Source organism: Sturnus vulgaris, chromosome Z (genome assembly GCF_052056855.1).
Source record: "Sturnus vulgaris isolate bStuVul1 chromosome Z, bStuVul1.hap1, whole genome shotgun sequence".
NCBI classification, from domain to species: domain Eukaryota; kingdom Metazoa; phylum Chordata; class Aves; order Passeriformes; family Sturnidae; genus Sturnus; species Sturnus vulgaris.
The window spans coordinates 6,893,645-6,913,342 of NC_142283.1; the positions used below are offsets into that span (position 1 = coordinate 6,893,645).

The 19,698-nt window shown below is 42.1% G+C and overlaps 1 protein-coding gene across 4 annotated transcripts in view; it reads right to left on the minus strand.

Annotated features, from left to right (window-relative positions):
• ZNF462 (zinc finger protein 462) overlaps positions 1-19,698 on the minus strand; it is a 90,987-nt gene that overhangs the window by 16,093 nt on the left and 55,196 nt on the right. For 3 of the 4 annotated variants that reach the window (XM_014883842.2, XM_014883836.2, XM_014883840.2), the window contains exons 7-9: positions 18,806-18,997; positions 3,812-4,076; positions 1,189-1,325 (exon numbers count right to left, since the gene is read on the minus strand). In XM_014883842.2, coding sequence (XP_014739328.1) covers positions 1,189-1,325; positions 3,812-4,076; positions 18,806-18,997 — 594 coding nt within the window. The remainder of the gene's footprint in view (positions 1-1,188; positions 1,326-3,811; positions 4,077-18,805; positions 18,998-19,698) is intronic. The other variant, XM_088156472.1, reaches the window with a different exon arrangement.

A 19,698-nucleotide genomic window follows, 5' to 3' on the forward strand; every position in this document is an offset into this window, starting at 1 on the left:
AAAACACCCTGAAACCCATCCAGTTTCCCCTGTTTTAAAGGTCTGGCACTGTCTGCTGGAGCCCTGGCATGGCCAAAAGATGGAGCAAACCGGGCAAAATCTGACACAGCAACACCTTCGAAGTCAGGAAGTAAAAGCTAAAGCATCGGCCAAACCCTTAAAAGTAAATATGGCAGGGATGTAATGTGCTTTCTGAATCACTGACAGGTCATTTCCCCAGATGTTCTCTCAGACCAGCCCTGCTAGCAGAAAGAAATCTGAATTCTGCCAAGCTTACTGCACCGGTATGGGAAGGACTTGGAGCTACCAGCACTGAGAAGTGGTATGCTACAAGGAATCACGACAGCACTTGTCACACCAGAATCTCCTCCAGGAAAAAGATGGCATGCAAAACCTGTGTTTGCTCACCACCAGTACCCCACTGTGAAATTCTGCCCAACCTGCACACAGGCAGAGTGCCATCCCAACACATGGGTTTGGATTTCGGCAGCCAACAGACCATCCACAAGCATCAAGTGTGATAGCTGTGGGCAGGAATCCCAGCCCACAGAGCCCAAACTGCTGTCTCTTCTGAGCTAGCAAGCCCACAGTTAATAGATTATAGAAATCCCTAATCCCACTTTTAGCAGGCTCAAAAAAAAATTTAAAAATTGAGAGATGTAGACAGAAAAGGAGTTTTACAGTAAAGGAACAAATTAGATAATTATTTTGTTCCTAAGAACACCAAGGAGAAAACACTCAAGGAATTTATCAAGGGATATTTTGAGGCCTCTGTGGTTGGCTGATAAACCTTTTGGGTAAGTTTATGGTAACAAGGCCTTTAATATAACAAGGACATGGGCAGGGTACAACTCTGGCCTAGATCAATATTGTGAATTAGGGCAACTCTTGCTGAACAGGTGTCTGATGGCTGCTCACCTCTCTTGAGGAAAAGCTTAAAAACTATCCCAAATATGCCCTATTTCAGCGCTGGCAAACTTCGAATTTCACAGGAAACAAATCAGATGCATCTCATAGAAATGAAACAAAGAAGATAACCAAGGGCTTGTGACTCCTTCAACATACTGGTCCTCGTGTAGAGAGAGAGGAAAAATTGATTGAAACCCGTCTGAAATATTGAATGAAAGCAGGCCAGGGCCCTGTGCAGCACTCCCCTGACAGGACAGACACGGACACGGACGCTGTTACCTCTGTGCAGAACTATGTGGTCAATCATGTTGCGTTTGTATTTGGTGTGGTAGAGACAGAGAGGGCAGCGAAGGTCTTTGGGTCCTTCCTCGGGGACTGCCGAATGCCCAGCCTCCACGTGCATAGTAAAAGCAGATCTGTGAGAGAGGAAGGGAGACAGTGGGAGCAGTCAGGAGGTGTCACACAGCTCCATAAGGGATGTGTGGTGTAAAAAGGTGCAGATGCCACTCAGCCCTGTCCGCACGGCCCTGCAGAGGGGCTGCTCACATGAGCGACACATGAGCAGAGGAATCTGCAGGGCTCCTACCCCTCAAAGCAACAAACACTCATGGTGACAAGATATTCTGCTGCATGGGCTGCTCCATATGGTCACATTGCTATAGTTCAGATAGCAGAAGAATTCCCATCCTTCATGCTCATTATCTGTCTTCAGGCTGAAACGTCCAGTGAGCTTTCTCCGGTGAAGGTTAAATTTTCAGCAAGTTGAAAAAAAATCCATCAACTGTTCTGGACTTCCAGAGGGGAGGACAAACTTATTTCAGGCAGAAAACATCCTTAACCATCTTGATTTAACCAGCTAAACTGTTTAGATTGTGGGTACAAAAGGGGTTTGTATTCATAGTGAGTTTGGCACTGAGTGGTTTAACTTGCAAAGCATCAGCTGTAATGATCTGAAACCCCAAGACTTAGAATACTGTATTTATTAGTGTGGAAGAATGAATGAATACTTCACAGTACTTCTGAACCAAACATTTCATGCTGGCATTACACTGGCTGCATACTCAGAAGTTACAAGAGATACACATAACAGAAGATTAACTCTACATCCATCTAACCACAAGCCCAACTACTGAAATCAGAGCTGTCTCTAAACTTGGGGCACTTGGTAATATTTTCCTAAAGCAATGCAAAACCTAAAGGGCTTGACACATTGAACTAGAGTAAAAAGTGGCTTTGGATCCAATCCAGCAATCACTGAATTCTGCAGATATATTTCTATGAACTTTCCTCACTGCTGTCATACTTTTCATTTCTAGGGTGGCTTGAAGAGGGGATTGGTATGCTTTTGGGGCTCTTTTTTGCCTCCTTCTCTCCTTTTTTAAGGCAGAAAATACGCTGCCATGAACGTGTTTAAATTACTGTTGAATGACTTATTTCATAATACCAAGATGAAAGAAAATGGTACTTGCAAGACACAGATTGGACCTGTAAATTTCTAGTAGTATTTAAGAGAGAGAGCAATCACGATTTTAACATGGGGAGAGCAAAGGTGAATCAAGAAAGGGTAGAGACATGTAACTAGAGTCTGTTCCCATATGGGTTCTTTCAGATTTGTGCTCAAAACTTCCTTCAACATTTCCTCCCCTTGATCCAGTCCTACTGTTTACTGTTACTCTTAACAAGTTTAAGACCTCAAATGTCAGCTGGGGGTGTTACACTCAAGGGCCCAGCACATCAGGAGGAAATGATGAATTGCACAGGTGCTTTCTTCTCTTTTCCTACAGAAGAGCAGCTAAAACACACACACACACAAACATACAGGCCACTGAGCCTTTACATTTAAATAATTGGATTTTCTGAAATGTCTCTGTACGATATCAGATATGCTAGAGAATAGCATCTTTTTATCATTTAAGCTAGAAAGATTGGGGAGAAAATAAGATTACACAAGAAGGTGTAATCTTCAGTAAGGTGATATAAATTTCCCCGTCACCGTGGGACACTTGACTGTCCCACGTTTCATGCTGGTTGCAAGTGGAAATTACATTATTTCTGCAGAGAAAATTTTCACACTTAAGGACAAAGGGATCATGAAATGATAGTTTTTGATTCTCAGAGAATCTCAGAAAAGTAAGGAGGGGTGCAGCAGGACTGCTACCTTATAGTTCCAAGATGTGGTTAAGGGACTGAGAAAGTCCCCTGGAAGAGCATCCTGAAGGACAAAGAAATCCACTGGATATTCTCCAAGTAGAAAATCCTAAAAGTGCAAGAACAGATTGACTCCATGTGCCAAAAGATGAGACTAGCCTGGCTGAACAGAGAGATTTGTCTGGAACTTGGGGAAAAAAGGAGAGTTTATGACCTTTGCAAGAAGGATTGTGCCAAGCGGACAACAGGGATGTTGTGAACCTGTTGGCCTCAAGCTGCACCAGAGGCCATTTAGATTGGATGTAAGGAAAAATTTCTTCCCAGAAAGGGATGGGAACAGGCTGCCCAGAAAAGTGGTTGAGTCACCACCCCTGGAGGGATTTAGAAGACGTGCAGATGTGTCACTAAAGTTTAATGTGAGGCTTGGCAGTGCTGGGTTAATGGTTAACTCGATGATCTTAAGGGTCTTTTCCATCCTGAAAAATTCTGTGACTCTGAAACCTACTGCAAGGACTCACTGTGCTTCTGTCTGCAGCAGATGGTACCGGCTGCTGCAGGAGAGAAGAAAATGGATTACATGGATGCTGCTGTGAGCTGGCATGGCATTTCCTATACCCCTCTCCCGGGTCAGCAGCAGCCATGTTCCTGTTAGCTACAGCCAGCTCTCAAAGACCTCAGGAATCTTTTCAAGTGCTAAAAAAAAACAACCAAAAACCCTTACAAGTTGAGTTCATCTGTTTTGCACAGTACTTACTTAAAGCCTGTATAAAAGGAACAATCTTTGCACTTGAAGAGCTTTTTCCCTCCGTGCTTGTCGCGGTAGTGGCGCCGGATGCTCTGAATGTAACCCGAGGAGAATTCGCAAAATTCACAGTTAAGGATGGCTTCTGCTTTTTCCACTCCTGCAGCACTCCCAGAAAGTGGGATTGGGCTGATGTTGTTGTTGTTCCTGGCCAAGGCTGCAGACTGGTAGTGGTTCAACTGCTGCTGAACATCAGGGGGCTCCGAGTACGAAGAGTCTGCAGGGAAACAGAGAGAAGTTGTTATTCCAGGTGGATCAACAGATCTAAAAAAGGTTTGATGATGCCTGATCCAGAACCTACTGGCTTTTGGAGGGGGTTGATCAAGCTGTTGGTTATGAAACTAATCCTGCTTTCTGAAAGGATTAAGAGGTGCAGCACTTCTTAATCTAATTTAATGTGTATTCTACAATTTATAAGGCGAGCAATATAAATTATGCTTTTTTAGATCTGATTCGGGGAGGAAAGGAGTGACACACATTTAAATTAAACTAGTTTGAAAAGAAGCCTGATTTTAAGACACTTAATTTGTGAAGGCAAAACCCATTAATCATGCTGCCAAATGTTTTATGTGTTTGGCATATAAATCAGACCAGATCCTCTCAAATATCTCATGCCAGTTCACATGAGGTGAAGATCTGGCACAGGATATATGTAAATAATCTAGCTATATGGAAAAAAAAAGGGAAAAAAAAAGAAAAATAAATGGATATCCTTCCCTACTCATGCCGATGATGTTATAAATTAAATCATCATTGGAAAAAAAGGATGTTTAATCACAAATTCCAATAAAGCAAACTTTCAAACCACTGTTTTTGCTACACTGAGAAAAGAGATCTCTGAAGACACATCCCTTCTACAAGCCAGCAGACCTCTGCCACACAGTTTTAATGGCAGGAGGAGCAGAGTCCAGAGACGTCTCAGTACTGAAACTGAAAGCTGTAATATGTTGGTTGGATACCCCAAAAAAGGAGTGTGGGGGGAGGGGGGGTGGTGTTGAACCTTTCCAAACACACTGCTTGAATGTGGAGGTTAGGAATTCATCTGCTTTGTTCTACATAACCCACAGCTGCCCATGAATGGCACAAATCAAAGCAGATGAATAAAGCACAGATGAATTTCAGCGCAATTTTCCTGAATAGAAGACAAAAGGCTCTTTTCCTAAGCTTTCTAGAAGGGGGGGGAAAAAGCAAGGAAAGAGGGGGAGGTGGGAGGGAAGTCAGGACACAAACTGTACCAGCCACCTCCTGCTTTGATGTGTACTTCATTTTCCAAAGCTGAATTCCCTAAGGCTAGATATATAAGAATTCCCTAAGAGACACACATCTGTGGGAACTCAACACCATCCATTCCAACCAATTAGTACGGGGAAACAAAAGGCAAACAGGCCTTTACAACACTGAGTGTGGGGACTTCTCCACCTGTCTTCAAAAGAGCAAAATGCTTGCTTTCTTTTCCCACTAACACAGGCGGGGGTTACACATGCCCCAGCAATGAGTAACAAATAAGGACAATTTAAAAAACCAATCCAAACCCCAAAACAAAACAGACACGGAAGGTAAATGTCTCCAGGCTCCCCTGGCTTCACCACCAGGTGTACATAGCAAAGAGAAAGGCAGAGACATTAAAAATTCTGGTAAAATTAATGAAATTTGGTTTTGTTTTTCTCATCCAAGCCCCATGAGCGGAGTGAGGCTGGATTACAACGCAGCATTTATCACCTCTTGCTTCCACCACCTCTACAGCACGTTTGTTCACCAGGAGGGATCACAGTGAGCTCCACCTGTTTAAATGTCAAGGCTTTCCTTCCCTCGGGTTTGAAGCAGGCTCCCCACATCCTTTACTTTGGCACAGGACAGGTCTGAGGAACTGTAAACCCTCTGCAGAAGTCTCTTTTCTCTCAAAGGCAGCAACTGTGTGCTCACCCTCCTTTGGAACAGAACCTTGAGGGCTCGAGAGGGGATTTGCTGACCCACTTCTCTGAGCTACCACGTTCAGTGATTCTAAAAGCTCGAAACACAGTCAGACAGATCTCCCAGCAAGGGTAAGACAGCCCAAAAAGAAAGTTCATAGCATTTCAAAAAGGGTGCTTGGTGGGTTTTTTTTTTAATGTGTACTAGTCAAATTACTTTTAGGGTATTGAAGTCCGCTTTGTGGCTTACTTGTTCTCCTCCTCAGGAAGAAAGGATCAAAAATTTCCATCACATCACCAGTGTTCCTGACCAAAGCCCCAGAAGTTAAGACAGCCCAGAGGCTAAGAAAGCTACAGGTTTAAAAACTATTCTTTTCAGGAGAAGGAAGTTCTGCTGTTGTCCGCAAGATCTACTGTACTTCAGATGTTTTTACTCCTCCTATCATCTGGTGTCTATTATTCCAGCTTTAGAACTTTCCATCAGTTATTTACACAGCCCTGTGGAATCTGGTATGTGAAAACTGCAGAAGTAGATAGTTTCATGTCAATTCCCACACACAAAACCAAAACAAAACAAACGAAAAACACATCAAGTAGCTTTCCTTGTCATCAGGAATAGCAGAAGAAAATTGTACCTTTCACACTGGCCACCTCGCAGTTTCCAGTATATTGCTCCATTGCACTTTTAAAAGAGTAATAGTGTTTACAGGAATACAAAAAAGCCATCCAAATAGTTTCTCCAGTGAGTTGTACCCTTGAACAATGGTAGCATGCACAGCCTAGTGTACTCTTTGCATTTTCCCTTGCCAAATTCTTTCATTACACTTGCTGCAAGTGCAAGATTTAGCACTTCCTGAAGGAAAACACTCAGGATTAACACATGTGCATAGAACTTCTGTTGGTGTCTGAGAACCAGCTTTGCCAGACAGCTCTCCTGGCACGAAGGTGCAGCCAGGAACACCCTGGGCTGAGCCCAAAGCTGACTGAAGGCATGGGAAGTTTTCCACTGGGTTCACTGAGCCTCACCCCCATCGTGCCCACTCCCAAACCAGCAGAGGCAGTGGAACAGCCCCAGCTTGCCTCTAGAAATGCATTCTGGCACATAGCACAGAGCAAACTGCCAGCAAAAAGTGACAAATAGTGGATGGGGGTGAGCTTTTGGGCATTTTTTTCTTTTTCTTAAATTTACTTTTTCAAAAGAGGTGTCTTAGAGAAAGGTCAGGGGTGGCAAATCCACAGTCACGGAGCAGCAGCACTGCTTTAAAAACTGCATTTTTCCTTGCTCTATTCCTGCTGGAAGAGTGGGCTGACGTTCCAGACACATTTTGGAGGTGCTGCCCCAACAACAGGATGCTGGGCTGGAGAATGAAGGAGCAGAGTTTTTCCTTCAGAGCTGACCCAAAAACTGAGTCATGGCCCTACACAATGCGAGTTCCACCTCTTCTTTTTCCTGCACCCCCAAGCACAAAGGGCTGGGAGCACTCTGATAAAGTGTCAACAGCCTTGGCCTAGAGCGAGAAGAGGGTTTAGCCATCCATGTCTAAAAAGTAAAAAAAAAAGGCCCTAAAAGCCTACAAAGTCAGAAAGCAGAAAACATTTTAAATTAGCAAAGGGAAGATTTAAGAAAATTTGTATTAAGCATGTGTAAAAACACAACAGCAGCGAATAAACACAATTGGAAGGGAAGTTAAGAAAAATTAAACACCAGGAAGTACCATTCACATTTTAAGGAAAAAAGGCGCTTTTTATTTTCACTAAATAGCCTTGAGGCAGCACAAGAAAATAAAGCACATTCATATATGCAGTGAAAGGGAAGAAAATGAACACTTAGCCCTGACTCATTTGAAACAATCAAACAAACAAAAAAAGCCCACACCCAAAACACTGAGATTCCTTTTTAAAAACTAATTGTATTCAAAACAAATGGAAGGACTTCACTGTGCAACTCCAAAAACAATATAACAGCATAGGATGATCTGAGATAAAATGAAGGACACCTACAGTCATGCCAAGAGGCAAAAATTAACAGTGATTGCTACAGATAACAATGGAAAGAGCAACGCTGCAAATCTCAATTTTAAGATTTCACATATGTCATCTACCTACAAAATTACCTGCACAGGACAAATAAATAGGCCAACAAATAGTGCAACCCTTGTCAGCACCTATGGATCTAAAAGGCATTATCTTTCCTTAGTACAGAAGAGTGTTTTTACACCCAGAATTCCAGAAGTTGAAAGGAAAGCGGGATAAATGATTTATCAACACAGTTGTATCTAAATTACTGCAGCACTCTGGTAGGAACACACAAGCAAGTCTCACTGTATCCCTCCACGGGAATTTCCAGAGCACCTGAAACACCAAAATGCCTGGTCAGGGATTTAGGGGTTGTCACCCCTAAAACTTCATCCAGATTACAGTCTCAAAGACTGGGATAAATGAGTCTGCCAACAAATCTGGGAGTTACTATCTCAGCCAAAAGAGCAAGGCAACACAGTCATGAAAATTTAGCCTGATTCCCCTGCATACCCTGAGGTCACACACTGGGGAAAAAAATGTACAAAGAAAACACACCATGAAAACCCACCACAGAAGCAAAATTAAATTCCAAGTTTCATTGAATCCTGTGTAGCACATAACATGTTTGAGATACCTCCACAGAAACAAAATTTAGGGATCCATCCAGGAGAAAAAAAATCAGTTTCAGATCCTGAACTGAAAACATAAATTTACACAGAAATTCAGTGTTGTTTCAGTTGTTTGTAGGTATTTTCAGAGGTATCAATGAACACCACATGCAGCAGCAAAACACTTCCACAAGACTCCTAAAACCCAACTACAACAGGCCAGAAATTCACCCAGACATGTGTAAGTAAGAGACACCGAGCAACAGCTGAGAAACAAGAGGGGAAAAGGACCGATTACAGAGAGGAAATTAAATCTGCTTCATCCTTTTAGGGCGGACAGAACCAGACATATGGAATATAAACACTTTCGTGCCTGTACAGTGATGGATAGGGGTGGAGGGAGGAACATTGCTCAGGAAAAACAGCTGTTGGAGTACACTGGAAAGTGAGGTCATTGAATTTACAGAATTTTAATAGCTGGGTAGCCCAAAGACCAGGAGGAGCCACGGGGCTCTATGCTCTCCTGGTATATTCACAGAGAAAGATCAACCAGTCAGAAGAGACCAGCATGTGTAAGAACAGTGGAACTGGGGACAGAGATGTCTGGCTCATCAGATGAGAAAAAAACCCAAAGGGAATGTATAAATAACAGAAAGTGCTTAGTAACGCCTTGTGAGGGAAACAAAGGAAATTAAATATTAATACCTAGGCCAAGGATGTTCTGGATCTGTGAGGAAATGTTCTAGAGAGACTAAGAGGAAAATATTTGGAATGCTACTTAATTTTATCCAAATTCGTTTATAAAGAGTAAATTTCTGTGAAGAACGACAGAAAAAAAAATCCAAGGATTTAAGAAAAGCAGCAGTTTCCTCTGGAGAGAAACAAATTTGTAAAACCAAGTAGAGATGCAGTGCTGCACCAAAGAACACCAACAAACAACACAAGGCCAATTGCTATTTTAAAACGCTTAAGTTAAGAGTAAGGGTGGAATTTAGGAGATTTAGGAGCACAATCCCTTCCAAAATTCAACAGGACTCGAAATCACCAGCTGACTGAGTGGCAGGATTGCACATAGCCATGAATGGCAACAGCTTGAAAAGTGGGAAGGTGGCGAAGCAGGGTGTCACACAAAGATTGTGAAGACTGCACACATTTGTTCACTTTATGCCACGCAGCACTGACCTGGAAGGAAGAGTATGTGGGAGGGTGAAATGTTCTGGCAATAAATTAAGCTGAGGGGAGGGGAAGACTCAGAGAGATGCAACTAAACGTTCATGAAGAAGCTCAGGGAACCAGACAGTCCAAGTCTTGTTCACTGCATGTTTAAAAACAGACTGTGAGCCTAGTCCTTTACCTAAATTCTGATTTCTACTTAAGAATCTTTACATTGCCAGAATGTTATGAGAGAGATAACAGAAACGAACTTTGTGTCCTCACTCGCACACTCCAAAAGAAAAAAGCAAAGAGTAATCACAAAGTAAAGAAAATAAAGCTCTGGAATAAAATTGCCATTTAAGGGATTTATACACCACTACTACCCCACAAAAACAACAACAACAAGCCCAAATCAAAACAACAAAAACAACAACCAACCAACTAAAAAAAAAAACCCAAACGAAACAAAAGCAAATCTTGTTGGTGGAATTTATTTCAGCATTATCTCTAAAGGCCACTTCTTGGATCATGCCAGACCAGCTTTTGTGAGAAAGATATTTCTAAGCCTCAGAAGGCAACAAGAAAGGCACATGAACTATGCAATCTTGTTTATTCAGAAGAGGTGAGAGAAGCTATATCTGTATTTCTTTATAACTTTGAATTTCCTCTAAAGTTGTGTGCATACCATTACTCTGATTGGGACTGAGACAGGATAGAGGCTATGCAGCTTCCTGTGCTAATACCAAAGTAATTTCCAAGGGACATAAATTTCACCTATTATGAAGAAAACAATAAATAATTTTTATCATCTGAATCTCTTCCACAGAATGACTCTCACACTGCTGCCTGTACAAGAACTTTGGAGTTTCATAGTTGAGATCAAGAGTGGCTACAATAGTCTGTAAAACACAATGCATTTGAAAGCAGCAGGAACTAATTAAGATTTATGGAGGGGTAACATAATTGATGAAGTAAGTTATACCACAATATTTCCATAAGAAGAAAAAGATCAGTCCAGGAGATACCCATGCCCCTCTGTTTCAGAGTATCCAACACCACCAGGAATTCCTATTTGCATGAGCTTTCAAGGCAGGCACAACCCTGCTGGGCTGATGCTGTGATTAGGAAGGATCAGTTTTGTGCTCAGGAAATGCTTCACCACAACTTCTACCCATCCCTTGTTTTCATCTCTTCTCCCCACACCAATATTTCCTTCCTGGCCTTAACTCAAACTAACTTTCCTGTTCTTCAGGTGACTTGGCCGCTTAATGATCACATTTAGGCTGCACACAACCCTCTCATTATAAAGAGAATTAAATTCCATTGCCTAAATAAAGGATTGCACTTAAAACCAAGATTTTCTACTTGGCAAACACTGGGACCTCCATGAACTTACCTATTTCCATAAAACACATTAAAAAAAGTTTGTCTAGCTATTTCTTATTCTGTTGAACCAAATTCAAACTTCATAGATGGAAGTGCATTTACAGAAGAGGAGAACACAAACAGAACTGGAAATATCTTTAGCAAGACACTGATTTACCCAGTCTGCTAAAAGAACTTACTGGTAACATGCTCTTTTTGGAATTTACAAATGTACAAAGTTCTACTTCAACTGATTCTTCACTTGAGACAATAATCAATTTTTTTCGTTTTCATCAATAACCAAATGATCCTCATGCTATTGTGTTCCATGATTTCCTTCTCATTTTTAAGGGCATTTCATCAGGTATTTTTTGCATTTCCTTCTCTATATGATCCTTTACATATTTGTATTAATACAAACACATTACAAACATTAATACAAACACACACTTCTGTCACCTAAACACTCACTCTCCTCTAAGGCTTGAAATGAAGAGGAAAAAAAAAATCAATTTATCAAGCAATACATATTGGCACTCTGTTTTAGAACTGGCCCTGAAATTGCAGTGGCAGTATGTGGGTACCAAGGATTCTTTCTAAGCACAGAGCTCAGGAACCTGAACTTGTGTAATTTGTTCTGGAGACCTCCAGCACACACCTTGACATTATTTTTATTGCCAACAGAAAGTTCTTATCTCTGTCACCAGCTCTGAGCCCAGAACACTCCAGGCAGTGTTTTCAAGCACTTGTAGTAACAATGTTCCTTAAAGAAGAAATAAAACCAGCTACTTAAATGTCAGATCTTGGGCTGTCAACTATGATGATAACACACATCCATTTCAACAGAGCTAAAATGAGCAAAGAAGTTTTACCTCTCTGCCAAGCACCAAATCCCTCCAGCATGTTTTAAATCAATGGGATAAACTGGAGTCTCAGGTGACAGGGAGAATATCAGTGAGGCTGATAGAGAAGGCTGTGAATATATGGGAATGATAGTCTGCAGAAATGCCCTCTTGTACACCCTTGCTCAAGTCACACCCTGTACCCCTTCATGCCAACAGCATCCTTTTAACTTTGTGTTGAGTGATCACAAATTCCCCAAACACACAAGAAATCAGCATCTACCACTTTGTCCTTTATCCTGAACACAAAAACCAGAGCCAAAGGAAAGCAAAAACCTCAGGAAAACAAACAAATAAAGAAATGAACCATAACAGGAGTCAGGATATGGTTCTTTCTTTTCACTGTGAGGTCTATCAGGTAACTTCTTCCTGCTCAGAAGGAACCCAGGAGATGTTTCTTAATTTATTTCCTGATCTGCTCAAACATTTTGTCTTCTCCCAACCCTAGGCAAGCCTTTGAGTTCACAGCAATCCCACCACAACAGGGTGGCCAGCTCCATAGAACGCTTACACCAACCTTCTCCCAGCTGCAGGAGCTCCAGCCTGTGCCCTGTTCAATCTCGGCTTTGCCTTCGCCCATTCAGTTCAAGCACAAAAAGCAGCACCAGAGAAAAAGCACAATGAACAGCGAGCTGACACTCCCCTCAGCACAGCCAATGACATCTCCCTCTGTTCCCAACATGCTGCAGGAAAAGGCCAGAAGCCAAACAGCTCTACCCCAGTGGAAGAGAGCTACAGAGAACAAGGTCATCCCCCCAGTGCCTCAGGAGCTCAGAACAGTGAGGAGTCTGTTCAGTGAAAGTGGAGGTGAACAAGCCCTGTGCTTGTTCCACCAGTCCCTGCCAATCTGATGAAGGAGAAAAGTCCTATCTGATCCAGCATCTGATATTTAGCTTAACACTGACCACGAGGAGTAAGACACACCGACAATCACCACGGAGTTTTAAAAGCACTGTAAGGCAGTGTGGTCATTGTGGGAAGAAGAGACAGGCAAAGGCTGAGAGGAAAGCAGGAAATTGCTCTAGGTTAGAGAAAAAAAGGAACATGACTGTGGAAAATAAAAAAAAAAAAGCAGCCTGCAGGTAACAGAGGTTAATCTGACACTTGAGAGTGAGCATGAGGCATCACTCCTGTGGGGCGCAGGAGCAGGGAAACAAGCAGAACAAGCAGACAGCTCTTTGCAGCCCAACTGTGACTACAAAAGCAGAGGCATCTCCTGTTCTGCAGTATGTAGATCACCATATTGCATCCTTAGCATGGATGCAATCCTTCCAACTCACCTGGCAATTAAAGCAATTAGGTGTTGAAGCTCTGCCTGAATTTGCCCTGTAGTCACTACTGGCTCTCTGCCCTTCCAGTCAAACTGCAGCTAAACAAAATGGTCTAAAACTTCAAAGGTGTATTTGTCCAAGCCCTTCCTCCCAAAACAAACCCCAAACCTAGAACTAAACGCATCTTGCTGTAATACAATTTTTCTGGCTGTGAGGACTGACCAAAACACAAAGACACACAAGCAACAATAACAGAGAAACAGCACCAAATGGGTAGACATCATCTTAGGAACTTTCTGCCTTGACTGCAAGGTTAGAAAAATATCCCTTATCAAGAGTGACAGTGCACATGAATAAAAGTAAACAAGTCAGCCACAATCCATGATATAGATTTAAAAGACTCAACAACAACAAAAAACAGGAGAACCCAAAAATCAAGGTGGTATGTCAGACCATATGGAAAGCCTCCCTCTCTTCTGAAGGGTGGAAGGCAGAATCATGATTCACTGGCACCAAATTAGGGGATTTTCTTGAAATGGTGCCTTGCTGCCCATACTTCTCCCTTCATCCTGGCAGTACATGAAATTACTTTAGCAAAACCTGCCAAAGGCCCTCTTCACCCTTCAGGAGTTCATCTGTGAGGCAGCACAGAAGAAGACACACAGTCTGATTATGCACTATCTACCTTGAAAAAGTGTACAGAAATGGGAAGGGATGTACAGTTCTAGAACAACAGTCCAAGAAACAAGACTTAATCAAGCAGTTTTGTGCCCAGCCTAGCTCTGGCAAAGCAAGCAGATGTATTTATATATCAGTCTCTAGATGAGGCAAAGTTATTTTCCACTGGCAAAGGCTAAAGTTCAGGGAAAAAAAACTGGAACAGGGCACTGGATGTTTCACTTAGCAGTTTTCAATGCATTTGCTGCTGCAAGTAATTAAATTTAATGAAGATGTTGACATACCGTGTACTGGGAGACTCAAGAAATCTTTCTAGTTCTGACCTTACATGTGTTTTGTGATGTGTACTGGTATTAATGATAGATCCTATTTGGTTTGCACAACAGTGAAAAGCATAATTATTGAGCTTGGAGAGCACACAAAAAGTGTGGTGCTTTCTGTAGATCAAGAACTGGTGGCCAGTAAAAAGTAATGGTCGTAAACCACAGCAGCATGACTAAGGAGACATTAGAAACCACATCCAGGTCTGTTTAGCCTTGCACTTTGCTGTTTTATTTTGACAAATCAATATTCTTAAACACTAAAATTTAAAAAAGCTGTAATTTTGAATTACTGCATGCAGTCATGATACAAGGAAATTTATGAGGCTCCAAATCTGCCAGCCATATGAATAAAGTGCAGTGCTTTGCTCTACCACATGATTAGGCCACAGGGGTTATTTTCAAAAAATAAAGGGCTACTCCAAAAATCAGTAACAGCAGCCAGGGCAATTTAGGGCAGGTATTTCACATGCTCTCAAGAAGCCTTTGCTGTGGCTGAAGTCATAATGTGAAACCATTTATCAAATCTGTTGAGTCCCTCTGCTTTACAGACTTTATGACAAGGGGCTGAGCTCGTGTGTCTCTCCAGCTTGTGAGAGGAGGGCAGATCACCACCTCCACAGCCCCTGAACACAAACACACATTTATAACACCATTCACTCCTGCTGCTGTTCGTGTTTTCTCCAATTCAGCCGCACAATTTTTGTGTCTCTGCCTTGCCTGCAGCTATTTCTTATGGAAAGAGATGGGAGCAACGTGGTGCCTTTGCAATGCAGATTTTGGAATTCCATTGCCTTGCCCTCAACAGGAGCAGAGCTGGGAACACTTACCTGGGACACAAAGAGCCCCACAGGATGACACCACCAACAAAAAAAAACCCAAAACCACCCGTTCTGGCCAGAGTTTAACATAAATGCAAGCTCTTATTCTCACAAAGGCTGAAAGAACATGGAAGCAGATCTTGTGAGAAGACTCATCCAGTCCTCCTAGCAGCTTGCAGTATTTCAATTTACAATTAGATTTTGCTGCTCAAGTTCTCAAAACTGTTAAGGACATTTTAGGGTAAATGGAAAGTAAGTGAATTTAAACAAACAAGCAAAACACTCATGCAAATATATAGAAAATCCCCACCATTTCCTTCTTGGAAGAAAAAAAATACCTTTGAACTATCAGGAGAGCAGAAGAACATTTTACCACAATGGCAACCTCATTGTGTCAACAAGAGCTGGACACTACAAACCATTCAGTGCCCCTATGCTATGAAAACCAGAAAAATAGCACTCATGACCAATATTTCCTGGGGGATTTTTTGTGCCTGTTTGTAAGAACACCCACAAATCAAAATATCATCATTCCACACCCCCCAAAGAAACCCATAGAGTGTGTTACTTCTGGTGAGAAGAGGTTACAGTGAAAACAGGTTCTTAATATATTAAAATATTGCCCAGCGGGCAAAGAGGGGTATGATAAAAAAGACAGGATCTTTGATTGATGTATCTGCAAAAAAAGCCTTCTCTAATGGCTCATCAAGAGTCACACCATCACCTTCTTACACTACTGCCCTGAGAGAAGCACACAGACTCTGAATGATTGTTATTAATTGGACTGAAGTGGCTGTTATGCTTTCTAAAGACAGCTGTCTCCAGAATTACAGTTGGGAAGGATAAGTGTACCCAAAATATTCAGCACCTACTCCACTTTAGCTTCAGTTCCATGAAAAGTCTATGAGGCACCCCAAAACACCTCTGAGATGTGCAGCTGAGTATTTCAGGTAAGTCTGCTGCTACCAACACAGAGCTGAAAGAACTGAGTCACAGAAATCCAAATAAAATCACCTCTTTTAATGAATGGATGGATCTAAGAGAACAAAAGAAATGTTCTAAGAAAGGCCCGTCAGGGAACGATTTTTGCAGGGAAAAGAAGCATAGCACAAGTTCCACTGGGCTGCTGTCCCAGAGCAGCTCTATTCAGACGTGCACTCTGCCATTACAACCCACTCCCCTTCTCCCTCTTCCACATTTTTAGCACAACAACCGACAAGATGAGTTCTGTCAGCTCCTCAGATCTCCCCAGGTCACCCTGCTGTATTTCCTACTCCACACACAATATTCATTCACAGGCAGAATTCCTTTCTGCAACCATTTCAATTTACACAAGCCTGCTGCACACCTACCAACCTACAAAACAAGCTCCCCAACGATGTGATGCAGACTTTTGTCTGCCTTTCACCCCAGCCCAGGTTCAGTGCTGCATCCCTGGTGAATTAGCTTTTATCAAGGTTCACACTGGAGGTTATTCATATACAGCAACAGTCAAAATCCAGCTACTCTGCATCATGTGAGCTCTTCCCAATACTCCAGCTGGACATAACAGTGCCTGAATTTCCTATTATTGGGACCAGTATTTCACCTAGTCTTGCACTCACAGGCCTGGGCCACAGAGGCAATGATTTATTGCCTTCTAAAAATCAAAAAAACATGCGATGCCCTAAGAGCAGCCACCATTAACCTGACCTGCAGCCAACTGTACAACGTGAAAAAATTACTTAAAGCAGGTTATTCCTTCCCCAAGAAAATGCTAACACTATTATTGTAACACCTGTACTTGTCCGACCAGCTCCCCAGTGGGTGGCTTCTATTATTGTCAAAGTGACTTAACCATTAACCCCATTTAAAGATGATCTAGCTAATTGGGACAAATTTGGCCTTGGTATCAGGCTGTATTACAGATCTAGGTAACAAAGTCAACCCAATGAAATGCTGTTGCTAACAGAGTCATCCTTTTTAACTATTTCGATGAAAAGTTCTTAAAGGCTACAAAATTATCCTCTACAGGATACAGCAGGCATCCTGAATTTTAACTCCACTAATCAAGAGTTTGAGCTCCTGGGTTAAGCAAAATTTTAAAAGAAAGCAACTGAACCATCCTTCCCAAAACTGAGCATTGTCCTTCTGTATCTCTCCACACACCACTTACAAAAGACTGCTAACACACAGGAAAGGCTAGGACAGACACTGAAAACTATCCTCCACTTCTTACGTCAGTAATGAACACTTTATTTTTAAAGCAGAAAAAAAACGAGCAGTAGAACACATCTCAAGATACACTCAGCTTGTTGGATTAGCTTAAGCTAGCATTACCAAAAAAACTCAGTAGTTGCACTGTTCCAGACAGCCCATAGACAAAAGGTTGTCTGGGAGCAGCTGGTCAAAATCTCTTGTTACAATTCTGATTCTGACCCAAAAAGTGACTTGCTAAATCACAAAAATACTTTGTTGCCTTTTTTTCCCCCTTCAGTGAAGTATTTCTATGCAGATTATTTACTTCTTTCAATTCCTTTCAGCCATTTTCTGAACTTTCACTATTTCTCATTTCACTTTTGGGTGGGTTTTTTTTGTTTGTTTGTTGGGTTTTTTGTTTGTTTGGGTTTTTTGTTTGGTTTCTTTGGTGGTTTTTTTTTCTGGTGAGAAAGAAAAGGAAAGTAGAAACCCAAAAATGCTACAAAATGATTACTGGTAATATTTACCTCTCATCCTTAGTTCACCAGTATCCCAAGCAAAACAGCAAACAACAAAATTCCTGCTGTTTAGCAGCTAGAACCACTCAAGCTTCTGGGGAAAAAAAGTATTTTCCCCTCTTCTAACACAGATTCCATACATTCCAGTTCTTTGAACATCTGCAAATATTCTCCTTCCATGTCAATGAAATTCATCCAGGAATTAAGTTTGGGGTTTCTTTTTCCCAACGAAGAGCTCTTCTCCTAACTGGTAGGAAGTGACACCAAAAGATGCCTCATAAGCTATTATTTAAAAAGCCTTTAAGCTTGCTGTGATGCCCCACACCTCCTCTTCTATTTCTCTGTTTAAACAGTGTCCCTCCCTCTGCTGCTTTCCAAGCGTCCTCTACACACCCCCAGGCACAAGGGGATTAACAGCTTTCAAAAGAAGCATTGAAAAGGAAACAGTGCTCAGGTTCTCCTTCCTGCAGCTAAATATCTGAAGTTACTTTTGGTGCCCTCTGTACAACAGAAAACAACAACAATATTTACTCTTCCTACAATTACAAGTTCATATTTTAAGTTTAATCATGTGGTTTCATCAAAGTGGTCTACTCATGAGATTAGATATTAGGAAAAAAATCGTTCCCTGTGAGGATGGTGAGGCCCTGGCAGAGGTTTCCTAGAGAAGCTGTAGCTGCCCCATCCCTGGAAGAGTCCAAAGTGAGGTTGGATGGAGCTTGGAGCAACCAGGGATAGTGGGAGCTGTCCCTGCCCATGGCAGAGAGGTGAAAGGAGATGATCATCAAGGTTCCCATTCCAACCCAAACCACTCTATGATTCTATAGATATAAAGGAAAATCAGAGGCATGGATGGAATATGAAGATCCTTTCACTTTCCCACTGGCTATGAATAGAAGTTACGAGTCTGAAATATTTTCTAGAATGTAAATCTCTGCTAGCAAAGCCAGCACTGGCATGTTCCAAAGTCAGCTGGAGCAGGGAGGGAACAAATTAATGTAGTATGAACTGGTGAGGACCTAAAGCAGATCACTCCCTACAACACCACCTTTACTCTTGGTTTTGATGCAACTTCTGGCTTCCTCTTTATGACCAAATGAAGATGCTTTTGGTGCAAAGCTGCCTGCTGCAATTTGGCTCGCGATAAAAATATTAAGTGGCACCTTAGACAATTAAATTCTCGCTCTGAGGCACCTCTTACCATTAGAGTCCTCCACTTCTTCAGCAGGAGTGTGGTTCTTGGAGGTGTGGTGGGCGTGTGAGGCTGCAAGGTTGACAATGCGGGGTCTTGGTAGTGTCAGTGCTTTCCCATGCACTTTCAAGGAGTGCTCTTTCAGCTGGCTGATTGTCATGGTGGAAAATGAGCAGGAGGAACATTTGTAGGCATGTTCACCTGGGTGAGCGAAATACAGGCAAGTCATCAGCTCACAAAAGAAACAAAATGGGGCCTTCACACTTCTCTTACTGAACTTGGCAGTAAATTTCCCATGGACTCTTCAGCGAAAGACTGATCCCAAAGGAAACAAGCTGTGCATGTCTCCTTGTTGGGGCAGTCTGGAGCCTGTGGGTGTAGACACCTGCTTTGGACCAAAGTGTCACTTTCTGGCAACTGCAGATCCTTGTACAGCGGCTGATGTCAAGAAAAACAGAGACCAGACTTTCAGCATGCCTGTGTTGCATGGTATGGAAAGAAAACAGACTCTGGGATGAAAATGGAGTAACTTTACCACAGCACTTCCAAATTTGTTTGGGAGCACAGGAGCTAGAGATGGTGAAGCTGTTTGTTTCTGCATGCAGCACATCCAGCGTCATTATTAATGAAGCAAGAAGGACACTACAAAACTCTAACAAAGGGCCCTCCACAAACAAAAAAAGAAAGAAAAGAAAATTTAAAAAAATGCGTGTGGTGTAACTGCATTTGGGAAGGGTTACAGTTTTCCTCATGTAAAACCTGCCATTAGGCAGCATCAATCTTCACAGAAGTGGCAACCAAGTCAAGGCTGGTGAACATGGCAATGCCAATTACAAAAGGGCGTATCTACCAGGCTGTGTGGAAGTGTGTTATGAAAAAGCACTAAAAGAAGTGAAAGAACA